This window comes from Diadema antillarum, unplaced genomic scaffold, assembly GCF_040938485.1.
Source record: "Diadema antillarum isolate AM-2024a unplaced genomic scaffold, OU_Dant_1.0 seq00001375_RagTag, whole genome shotgun sequence".
Taxonomy (NCBI): domain Eukaryota; kingdom Metazoa; phylum Echinodermata; class Echinoidea; order Diadematoida; family Diadematidae; genus Diadema; species Diadema antillarum.
The window spans coordinates 68,570-81,024 of NW_027272135.1; the positions used below are offsets into that span (position 1 = coordinate 68,570).

Below are 12,455 nucleotides of genomic sequence, written 5' to 3' on the forward strand. Positions count from 1 at the left end.
AATCTGGGAAGCAAGGATAACCCTCATTTTCAAATGACTGTACAAAAATAACACTCGTCTATTTTAATGTGCGACGAAGGATTCGGTGGATATGGCCATACCTCATGCCATGTAGCACAAAGAGCTGCGTGGATGGGTTTGCAATACGATTGAAATATTCAGATTCTATGTATGTATGGAAAAATGTATGCAATCATGCCTCATGTAAGTTTCTGTGTCTTCAGCAGCACAGATCATCTAAAGAAGTTTTAGAAGCGTATCTGCTTAAATATATCAGTGAATATTAGAGAAGAAATTATCAGTTTGCACACCTGCATGTCATCCATACGGGAAATTTTCTTTGTCGGACTGTTTCATTTGCTTCCAAATATATTTAAAGAAGCCACATATAATTTGTATAAGTTGGTGTTTTGTTTAAAAAATAGCAAAATGCCCCTTCAAAATGAAACTTTGAGCAGAGGAAGTCATGTTGTGTTCCATGTTTTGTTTCATGGAATTTTTTAAACAAATGTATAGTCTATATTAAAGCGTCATTGAAATAATACATTATATCATGAGAAACTTAACTGTCCATGTCTTCATTTATATCTGCAGTTTGTTTATCTTTCCTAATATATTTGAATACCATGCGATATGAGTTGGAGATGACCCTTTGGGGTTTATTTTGGGAACAATGTTCTAACCATGTGCAGCTTGTAAGCAAAACTGTTATAACTTGAATACACATTACAGTGCACTCCTGTTATAACGAACAAGGTTATCATGAAAATCTTGTTACAACAAAGTGAAAATTCAGGTCCCAGAATCATTATCTAGATATATCTTGATATACTTTATTGTTTGGCTGTGATGAAATTTCAATATAACGAAAGAAAACTGCTGGTCACTGGGACTTTGTTTCAATGGGAGTGCCCTATACTGTGACATCATGAACCATTCACAAACTGAATGTACCAAGAAATATGCTAGCGGAAGTATCTAGCAATTGTTTACCTAACAGTCGTTTTGTCATGTATCAGGTATTACTGATTAAAATTGTACATGTCGAAGAAGTATCATTTTTCATGGAGTTACGTATTTCTACTGCACTAGAACTGTCAGATAGATCTGATAGATTGTAATTGAAATACTGTAGATGTAAATTTCACTACTCATTAAACTCTGTGATTATTTGTTTCTTTTTCAGTATACGATTGCATCTTTGACAGAAGTTATGTTGATTATTTATTAATGTTATCTAGAGTGCTGCAACCTCCCGTCTCCGGTGATATTTTGTATGGAAGAAATATGAATGAGTGAAATGTATTCTTAATTTACATTCAAATTCATGCATCAAAACCAGGGAAGGTTCCCTGTGAGCTTTCAGGGGCGTCACTTGTGTGTAACATGCATTGTACTGTTGTAGCCAAGGATAATTATCAAATCAGGGGGACTTTTGTAGTCTCCTTCCATGGTATGAAGAGGAAGTTAGTTTTCAGGGAGCTTCCAGCAAAATTGTAGAGACATGCCAGTTTGCTTTTACTTTGGTGCACCCATTGTGTTGCTACTTTGATATAGGGCGACGGGGTTTCTGCTCAAGACAAGGCATCTAAACAGGATGAGCAAAGTGCAAGCAATAATAATTACTAAAGTCACCTCGCACTGTGAGTTCTTGCGATACGATGTCACATCACAGAACATTGCCTGGTGGCGCACAGTGTGAGGTCTGCGATACTCAACAGCCGGCATTTCTTTAAAACTTACCTGCATTGGGGAGCAACAGTGCACAATATCGCTCCGTGTTGCAATGAAATGCATCACAAGCTATAAAAATCTAGTAACAAAAAAACTATTCAAAATCGCAGTGTTAGGTGGGCTTTACTCGGATTCAGATATGTCGCCTATTTCCCTTTGGCCAAAGCTAGGCAAAGTGGCCAGGTCCATACTGTGCTCAAGTTTCATTCTCCTAACTTTCTTCTTTTGAAGGTACTTATTGATGACTTGAAGCTAGCCTAAACTTTGCATGATGACACTAGTTCTACTTCAGTGTATACATGTACTAAAACAGACAAAAATGAACACAAAAGGGATTAAAAATTTGTCAATATAATCTAAAATGCTGCTCACAGAATACAAGTAATACCTCTCTTAGCATTGAGGCCAGTGATGTAAGCTTGCCCAATGTGGATTATTCTCTGACTGACTCATTTGGTTGCAAAAATGGCATGATGTATTTTACTTAAAATCAATTTTAAAGGTTTTGCCTGATAGCTTTCATCACGTACAGTGTATATTTATTTGCTTCTTAGCCATTATTCTTGAAGACATACAATGTAATTTTCCCTCAATACACACAAAAAAAGTCCTATCTTTTGTGGCATTCATTTGAAATCACCTTTCTGTCTGCAATGTTCTCTTATGCACAGCTACACACAGCTACCTTGTGAACTTCACAACCCCACTTTAATGTAAATTTGTAAATTGAAATAAAAGCACCTATTGTTGAACCTATGATCATATGTATTTTGAATATTTCATTTCTGAAAGCAGTGTTTCAGTTTCTGGTACATGCTAGGTTACAAGTAGACACGTGAATGGGAGTGTTTGAAGAGATTGAATCATTATGAGTGTGTGAAACCTACCCTTGAAAGATACTGATATGTGATCTATGTAGTGGTGGAAAGTATTGGTACATTGGTACAATATTTACATTCAAAATATTTCAGTGCTACATTTTGCGCTGTTTATTCAGTTACATTGCTTGAGCTGTTCGAATTAAGAATACATGAAGGGCCTAGGAATAAACTAAACTAAATCTGCAAGATATGTGATAGTGGTGCATGTTGTTAGAGCTATTGGAAGTTGGAATACTAAGGCTTGTGAATAGAGGAAAAATGTAATGATTTTGCTTTGTGTCGGTACATCTTTTATGGTGTGTGTTATTTGAACTGTTGGAAGTTTGGAGCACGAGAGCCTGTGAATAAAAGAAAAATATAATTTTGCGGTACATATTTTCTGGAGTGTGTTGTTTTAGCTTTTGGAAGTCAGAATACAAGGGCATGTGTATAAGGTAAAAGGTCTTATTTCAACGCAAATGATCATGCATTCTGGCAAGTGTTGTTTCAGTTGTTGAAAGTTAGAACACTCGTGAAAGTTTCATGTTGCGAATGTTCTGGGTTTTACAGTCAAAAGGGAAAAAAAAGGTCACAGTTATGCAACACACGCATGTATTTTCTGGTGTGTATTGATGTGGCAGAGTTTTATCAGACACAAATTAGGTTTAAGAATTATGAAAGAAAAGAAATGATTAAAATCTTACCATTAAATAAGATGAGAGTGAGAGGGAAATAGAAAGTGGGTGCTGAGTGCAGCTGTGAGTGTGGTATGTGTCTCTTGATATGATTGTAAGATATAGGGACAGCCACAGGAGTCATAAATAAATGCACATACATGTACATGTATTTGTGTTTTAGAAGCAAGGAGTTTATTCTGCCTGAGACAAGAGCAATTCTAGAATACAAAATCATACATGATAAATGAATATACTTAAAGGGGAATACTACCCAAGTATGCATGTGGATTGAATGCATGCAGCAATAAGTAGAACATATCGGTGAAGTCTGAGGAAAATCAGACAATCTATTCAAAAGCTTTGAATTTTATAACTTTCTGCCATTGCTAGATGAGGAGACTACAACAGTTTGTGACATCACAGCAGGACAACGATATACAGAGAATATCACAATTTTTACAAAATACAAAAAGAAAAAATTTACACATTCCGTCCACTCGTTACTGACGTATGTTAAGGGTAGTTTTATTCTCCCCGCTTTCTGAAAGAGGCACCTCGAGTGCTTTTTCACTATGCTAGAAAAATGCAAATACAGGTGTACGTCACACTATCTTCATATTTTCTTTACATCGTTGTCCTGCAAAAACTGTTGTAGTCTTTTCATCCAGCCATGGCAGCACCAAACCTTGAAAACTTCATATCCATATTCAAGTTCATAACTTGAGAATGGATCGTTTCGTACAGATTGTATGATTTTCCTCAAATTTCACTAATGTGTTTTACTAATATTACTGCATTCACTCAATCCACACATTGGGTATCATTCCCCTTTAGACGATAGATAAATTATGACAAATGTCCTACAATAAAACTACAAGTATACAATCAAGGTCTTTCACATCGAAATCATCACCGACAATTGGGTTAGGATTAAGCAGTTGATACTAAAGTGTGTTCTAACTGTAGCTTACAGGAACAAGTCAGTGTGCACGATTTATTTGTAATCAGGAGATCACAGACTCCAACTCTCCTGCTATTTTGGCAGGAGATCTCCCACTTTAAGTCTATTTTCGCAAAATCTCCCACTCGAGTTTGAATTTCCACACTTGTAGCTGTGTGTCTTTCGATTAAGAATTACTTCTCAAGCTTAAAATGTAGCATTCTCCCACCCAACTTTAGGTCAGAAAATGTTGACTCCATTTGAGATTCTACAGCTGTGTGTGCACTTACATACAGATCAGTGATATAGTAGTACAGAATTTGTTTCGGAGATTCTGAACTGGTCCAGCCTTTCACTCCATGAATCCCCACGCTACAGGGTCTTTTGGAGATGCGTGGGGTTGGAGTCTCTGGAAGACTGCTCCACAGGCTGTACAGTGCTTGATATCTATTTGCCATAATCAGTGATGAGCTGGTGGAATGAAATACTGAGTTTCTTGCTGAATGAGAATGAATTCTACTGTTCAAAGTGAAGAGGCTTGGAATGACATGGGTAGTTATCACACCCACTACAACCTACCAAATGATTATACAGTTGTACTACAGTCTTTATCATATTGTATACAACAACTAAAAAAGAATGTAGCTATCCGATTGGTTGATTGCCCTTCACATGACATGCAGTTCAAAGTACCATCGCAAGCTGTCGCTGTCAGCCATGCAATTTTGTTTGAGCAAAAATGGATATCACACAGCTGATGTTACCAATCTTCATTGACTTCCTATTAAATTCATGATTGACATTGAGTTTTTGTTCCATTGCATGGCTCTGATGTCAAAATCAACAAACATTTGCTGCAGGCACTGAACAGTTTAAAGTGCGCATTCTGTCACTTATATTACAATAAATAACTTACACCAGTTTAATTGTGCATACAAATGACTATACTATACTGTACTGTGACTGAGCTACTTATTTGCCTTTCACAAAAAATGGTTGCCATTTCTGTACTAAATTCAAGAATCTGTGTGGACCACATCTGTTGATGTCCAAGGTGTTGTACAAAACAAATAGCCTATGGTCCTTACTCGTGCGATGGAACGGATTTCGCACTTGGTGAAAGATGAAGCGCACTTCACCTCTATCTTTCACCTTGGCGAAATCTCATACCATTGCACTCATGACCATTAACTATTTGCATAACCACATGCAAACATACATTCAGTGTCCTTGGCATCATATTACTATACATGTCACACTATATCCAGGAAAAATATGCATAAATTTGAATAAATTAGTAAACTGGAATATACCTTGTATTGTCAACAAATTGATTTTCCACAACTGTTTCCCCCTTCCCAAGGCGTATCTCTAGTCTCCATCCTTAATTCTCCCATTCTGATGCAAGGTGTCAAAAGAGTCCACTTTTTTGGTCCACAGCGTCCCGATATCGGGTAGCTCTTTGTCCATGACTTGCAGGGCGAGATGCTGTATCTCCCTGTGCAGATCTTCCACGGACTGGTCGGCATTGATGACCTTAAGAACAAACAATGGAGACAAATATTGACAGTTACATTGATGATGGATACATTGTAACGTGAAGCACAATTTAAGTGTTTTGAGATAAAACTGTTGTGTTCTTTGAACCCCTGATGTTAAAACTTTGTGCAGGTAGTAGAAGGTTTGTGTTTCGTTTTGCTATATGGGAGTCCAAAGAAGAAGCTATCTTACTATCAAAGATGGTCACCTGTCCAAAGGGTTGAGTATTAGAGCACCTTGCTCAGTTCTTATGAAAACTTATCCCAAGAAGAACGGCTGACGTTTACTCATACAACACTCTTACTTTGCAGCGCAAATGACAATATCATCTCACCATACAGAGCAAATCTTCAAACAGGCAAACAACAAAATGTTCTTGAAGCATGTAGAAGCAGCTACAGGATAAATATGAAGAACAATGACTGTTGTGAGGTAAGTAACAAGGCACCATAGTGCATGACAGTGGGTTATTCATAAATCAAATGAATTTCACAGTATCTATCCTAACAGATACAAGGCAGTATGGTAAGAGGACTACGGGTATCTGTAAATTTGGGCTTTTCATTGGCTTAAAGGATAACTTGCTTACCATGGAATGGTGTCCATCATTAAAGGACAAGTTCACCTTCATAAACATAAGGATTGAGAGAATGTAGCAATATTAGCAGAACACATCATTGAAAGTTTGAGGAAAATCAGACAATCCGTTCAAAAGTTATGAATTTTTGAAGTTTTTTTGCAGTACCCGCTGGATGAGAAGACTACTGCAGTGTATGAATAACTTAGATGTCACATGCGTACAACAATATAAGGAGAATATAAAGAGAATTTCACAAAATTCCATCTTTTGAAAAAAGTACACATTCCCCTGACTCGTTACCGATAAATGTTATGGGTAATATTATTCCCCCTGCCTTTAGAAAGAGGCAAGTCAATTGCTCTTTTATTATGCGAAAAAAGTGAAAATATGTTGAATTTTCTTTTGTATTTTCTTTATACTGTTGTACGCATATGACTCACAAGCTGTAGTAGTCTCCTCATCCAGCGGTTCCAACACACAAATTTAAAAAATTCATAACTTTTGCATCGATTGTCCAATTTTCCTCAAACTTTCACTGATGTGTTCTACTAATATTGTTGTATTTTCTCAATCCTTATGTTTATGAAGGTGAACTTGTCCTTTAAATCTGGCAACTATGAGCATGGCTGGCGCCACATTTTTAAAAGTGGGGGCCCACTTCAGTGGCTTCTGGTGCCACTTCCGGGTTTCTTCAGCTGACAAGCGAAAAAAAAAAGGTCTTCAGCGCAAAAACAAAGCCTTACCGCGCTCACACTTCAAGATTTCTATCTATTTCTTTCTAGTCCCACTTACGCACTTCCGGGGTAAAAAAAAAGGGGGGGCCCAAAGTGGTGACACCTTATGTATTTCTTTGAATGGTACAAAAAAGTGGGTTCTGCTGGCCCTGATGAGATGCAGATCCTTGAATATATGACCCAGAAATTTGACAACCAAGGAGAAGGTTATGACCATCTGAATGCCAGTTGAAAGGACCTTCTGCTTAAAAAAAAATATAAAATTGCCCAAACATACCTTCCAGTGGCTCTCCTTGAGCTGTTTGAAGTTCTCCGCTACTCTCGCCTGCATTTCTGGCTTCTCGTACCTTTCCGAGCCGTAGTCCCCCCGCATGCTGGCTGCTTCGCTCGATATGTCCAGGTACAGGACCATGTCTGGTTCAGGGAGGCCGATATCTGGCTGCTTGCACCATTCTATGTCTATCCCCTGTGGAATGGACGGGAGGACGTAGGGGGCAAGAGTTGAAAGGTTAGGAGTTCAAATGTCAGCAGTCAAGTAACAGGGCATGGTGTCAGAGACCATGCACTAGAGAAAATGGAGACAGGGCATCTGTAGACCAAGACTTAGAGATTCCAGGGTCTGTGCAACATGGTTTTAACTTCAGACAAGACAATAAGAAGACAGCATAAGACATCCACTAGTCTGTCTTTGGCAGGTCATAAACAGTCAGAAGAAGTCTGCAGAACTGTAAAGGCGACAGTGTAACACGGGCAAAATATTTCCCGATTATGATCTCTGAAATTCTAAATTCTGGTACATTGTACCATTGATATTGATAAAGTTACTTGGTATTCAAAACTGAAGTCACACAGTGCTGTGAAAATGGAATATTTCATGGTGTGGAAAAATGTCATTGATTTCAACTTGAAAACATTTGGAGGAAATATCAAAATCTGAAAGAAAATACTCTCATCTGTAAGATTATGAGCAAGAAAATGCACTCAAACTGGCCCTGTGCCAAATTTGAATTACTACAAAGTTTCCACTATTACAGTACTGTAATTTTTTTTTTGTCTAGTTTTGTGGGGATGGGAGAGGGTTATTATGACATTTGTCATTGTTTAACAAAATCATGAGTAGTGTTCAGTATTACAGTACATGGACACATTACATGAACAAGACCCTGACAACATGAGCCAGTTTTGACTTTTTTTTTTTTGAATTGCCTCATATAACATAACATTTCAGTAGTGCATGAACAATGACCAACAAGTAAATTCTGACATCATTTAATGTTGGACTGATTACCAATGTCCTAAAATTAGGTAAGGGGTGGGGTATCATTGTTCACTTATGATGAAACTTCTGCCCATAGATAGCACTTCAACATGAATAGTAAGGAAAATTAATGAAAACTGTGTTTTGGTACATCCATGAAAGAGAGCTACCACAGATTTTTACACAACGGAAAAAACAAAAAGAAACTTCAGTATGACTGATGGCAAAAAGGGTTTATGCAAATTTGGTATTTCTGCATGTATGAGTTTTCATGATCACAGCACAGTCACAATAGATGAGCACTCCGGAGTATCCACCATTTGTTGTATACTCACTTCTTTGGCAGCCGTAAATGCCACTCCAGAAAAGGCGTATCTGTCGACGACAAGCGTCGTTCCTTCCATCAATTTCCTTTTCATCAGTGGCCTTCACACATTCAAGATGAAAATCCAGAATTCAAAAATAAATCAATTAATTCAAAATCATAAGACTTTGTGACAAAGGAAAGGGGTGCTGAGAGAATAAAAAAATGATACATTGATTATAGTCTTCTCATCAAGCAATAGCTGCAAAAAAAAAAAACTTTAAAAATTTATAACTTTGGAATTGATTGTCTGATTTTCCTCAAACTCTCATATAAGTGCTCTACTAACGTTCTACATTCAATCAATCCTCGCATATATTTGGGTTTCATTCTCCTTTAATTGGGACCTGCCAGTGATGGGGGAATAATGAAGGGCAGTGCTAACACCAAAGATGGCGCTGTTCATTATTGCAAAGGTTCATTAATCCAAAAATGAAATAAGGTTCATCATTCCAAAGATTTGTTATTGCAGAACACACAAATTCCCTATGCCCAGGTATTCATTAATCTGAAAATGAAATAGGGTTGGTATTACAAAAGGTTTGCGGCATTATTACAAAACCTCATAATTCTGAAGGCTAGTTAAAGGACAAGTTCACCTTCATAAACATAAGGATTGAGAGAATGTAGCAATATTAGTAGAACACATCATTGAAAGTTTGAGGAAAATCAGACAATCCGTTCAAAAGTTATGATTTTTTGAAGTTTTTGTGCAGTACCCGCTGGATGAGAAGACTACTGCAGTGTATGAATAACTTAGATGTCACATGCGTACAACAATATAAGGAAAATATAAAGAGAATTTCACAAAATTCCATCTTTTGAAAAAAGTACACATTCCCCTGACTCGTTACCGATACATGTTATGGGTAATATCATTCCCCCTGCCCTTAGAAAGAGGCAAGTCAATTGCTCTTTTATTATGCGAAAAAAGTGAAAATATGTTGAATTTTCTTTTATATTTTCTTTATACTGTTGTACGCATATGACTCACAAGCTGTAGTAGACTCCTCATCCAGCGGTTCCAACACAAAAATTTTAAAAATTCATAACTTTTGCATCGATTGTCCAATTTTCCTCAAACTTTCACTGATGTGTTCTACTAATATTGTTGCATTTTCTCAATCCTTATGTTTATGAAGGTGAACTTGTCCTTTAATCTGAAAATGAAATAAGGTTTGATATTCCGAAGGCTCATTTACACAATATGAAAATGAAATAAGGTTCGTTATCCTGAAGAATCTTTAATCCAAAATGACATAAAGTCTATTAATCCAAAATGAAATAGGATTCGTTAATTCAAAAATGAAAAGAAGGTACATAGAAAATAATGAACCTTTGAAATTACAAACCTTTTTTTGATTTTCAGATTAATGAACCTTCGAAATAACGAACCGTATTTCATTTTCAGATTAAAGCACCTTTGGAATAATGAACCATATCCACCAAAGAGGACATCCTGGGTAAATAAGACCAAATTATTGCCGAGATGCACTTACTCTAATTCCCAGCGGTTGGCTGAGAATAACAGGTGTACAGCATTGTCTTGGACCTCTGAGCTGTTCTTCAGATAGTTGTCAATCAACTTGCCAATTAAGGTTGTCCTCTCTAGAAAATGAATGAAAAGAGCAATGTATCAAGGATCATTCAAAAGAACAACCAAATTTATTAAAATACATATCTTAATCTATCATAATATAACTAGTCTTCTGTTGTTTAGTATTTGTAAGTTGGTTCAGGACCGAACCTGCCATGTGTCCAGAATAGGACAATGGACCTGTTTTATATGTTGAAATGTTCTTTGTTCTTTGTTCTTGCTTTTACTATCAGTAACAGAATGCAGCATGATTGGTCCTACAACTTATAGGTGAGTCTATTTGTATTATTATACCAGCTAGCCTTGTAAGTACCTGTACATATTCAGATCAAGGGCAAGGGATCTAGGGATGGACTGTGCTGTGCAGCCGTGTAACATGTATGTACACGATGTACCATATATACCCACTGTTTGTGTGCGGAGCTTGCACTAAAGTGATGGAGTTTACATTCATAAATGGGTAATCAAATGTGTCAAAATGACAAAAATTCAATTTCTAAATGGACTTTGCTGGAGACTCAGTCGCAAGTTAGTCTACAATGTATAGACCACTCTACTCAATAATATCGGTTGTGAAATATTATTAAAGGCGAGCTTGTGTGTGGAAGTTGTGCACGTTTATGAAAAATTATTATACGTGGTCAAGGCAGTGCCTGGCTGCAGTAGGTGACCGGGGACCGAAGATACTTTACTCAAGAGTTTGCATTAGAGCTGAACGGGAAGATGATAGTGACTGCAGATAAGACTACTTTCTAATTTCCCGCGCGGATGTACAACCGCGCGCAATTGCGATAGACCCACCCGGAATTGGCCTTGGGAATTAACCCTATGAAGCCCAAGGGGGGGGGGGGGGGGGGGGGGGGGGGCTCCATATTTTCATTTGCCAATCCCACACCCTTTACCCAATTTCAACCAAATTTTGTGACTTTTCATGAAATTGCCCTGAAATGGTCTTCTTCTTACTTTCCTTTATTTTCTATGTGACATCGGCATTCTAAACAATGCATAAAGTAACGTAATAGAAATAATTGTGTGTAACTGTATACGGAGCGTCCCGGGGTTAGGCTGTGTATAGATCTAGTCTAGTTAAGTTAGATTGACATGAATCATGTTCACACACATCACTTGACTTTTCTTACTAGATTCTACTGCTAGTCACATATGGAATATCCAAGTAAAGTTCTAGCAACAGACAGAGATATCGACATCGGATTTTGAGTTAGAACATAAATTAATGGCGTATGGGCCCTAAAGGGCCTTGGGATGGCTATTCATCAACGTAATGGAACAATCGCAACATAAATGTTAGTAGGTGGGACCGAACCCAAAAGCACTTGCCTGGAAACCGTAATAATTCTGCCTTCCTTCCCTGTTTCTGTAACGATTCCACCAGTTTCTTGCATTGTGTTGATTTTCCAGAGCGATCGCAGCCTTCAAAAACTAGTAATGCCCCGCGACGCATTTTGATTCTTTGAAACTGAAGATTTTTTACAAAAACCTGTGGCGTGCCTGGCTGCAGTAGGTGACCGGGGACCGAAGATACTTTACTCAAGAGTTTGCATTAGAGCTGAACGGGAAGATGATAGTGACTGCAGATAAGACTACTTTCTAATTTCCCGCGCGGATGTACAACCGCGCGCGATTGCGATAGACCCACCCGGAAATGTTATTTGGCCTTGGGAATTAACCCTATGAAGCCCAAGGGGGGGGGGGGGGGGGGGGGGGGGGGGATCCATATTTTCATTTGCCAATCCTACACCCTTTACCCAATGTCAACCAAATTTTGTGACTTTTCATGAAATTTTATTGCGAACATTTTGATATATAATTTAGCTATGTCCGATATTGCTGGTTGCCATGGCAACTGTAAACTAACAACCATGTCCGCCAAATTTTGCATGTTTTTCTGTTCTAATTTCAGTTTAAAAATATAATGGATGAAATGTTGGCCGTAAATTGCAGGACTAAAATGTGTATTGATTATGGTCGTCAATTGCCCTAAAATGGTCTTCTTCTTACTTTCCTTTATTTTCTATGTGACATCGGCATCCTAAACAATGCATAAAGTAACGTAATAGAAATAATTGAAAATACAGCAATTTCAGAGATTACCCTTTTATTTTGTGTCATTTTCACACAAATTTTGCTTGTAGTATGCCGATTTTTTTTTTG

General features: G+C 37.6%; 1 protein-coding gene across 1 annotated transcript; it reads right to left on the reverse strand.

The window, feature by feature from the left end:
* Window positions 1-4,329: 4,329 nt before the first annotated feature.
* LOC139708812 (thymidylate kinase-like) lies at window positions 4,330-11,802 on the reverse strand. The gene is made up of 5 exons (XM_071620765.1): window positions 11,622-11,802; window positions 10,186-10,294; window positions 8,658-8,748; window positions 7,342-7,530; window positions 4,330-5,747 (listed from the first exon to the last, which is right to left on the reverse strand). Exons 1-5 carry the CDS (start codon window positions 11,743-11,745, stop codon window positions 5,583-5,585), a joined length of 678 nt encoding a protein of 225 aa, XP_071476866.1. The 5' UTR covers window positions 11,746-11,802; the 3' UTR covers window positions 4,330-5,582.
* Window positions 11,803-12,455: the final 653 nt, after the last annotated feature.

Bases quoted from the DNA above. Each gene is read 5' to 3' on its own strand.
- LOC139708812 (XM_071620765.1), bottom strand. From the start codon at position 11,745: ATGCGTCGCGGGGCATTACTAGTTTTTGAAGGCTGCGATCGCTCTGGA. The intron at 10,295-11,621 runs GCAAGTGCTTTT...TTCATTTTCTAG, and splicing joins AGAATTATTACGGTTTCCAG to AGAGGACAACCTTAATTGGC. The intron at 7,531-8,657 runs GTGAGTATACAA...TCCATTCCACAG, and splicing joins CATTTACGGCTGCCAAAGAA to GGGATAGACATAGAATGGTG.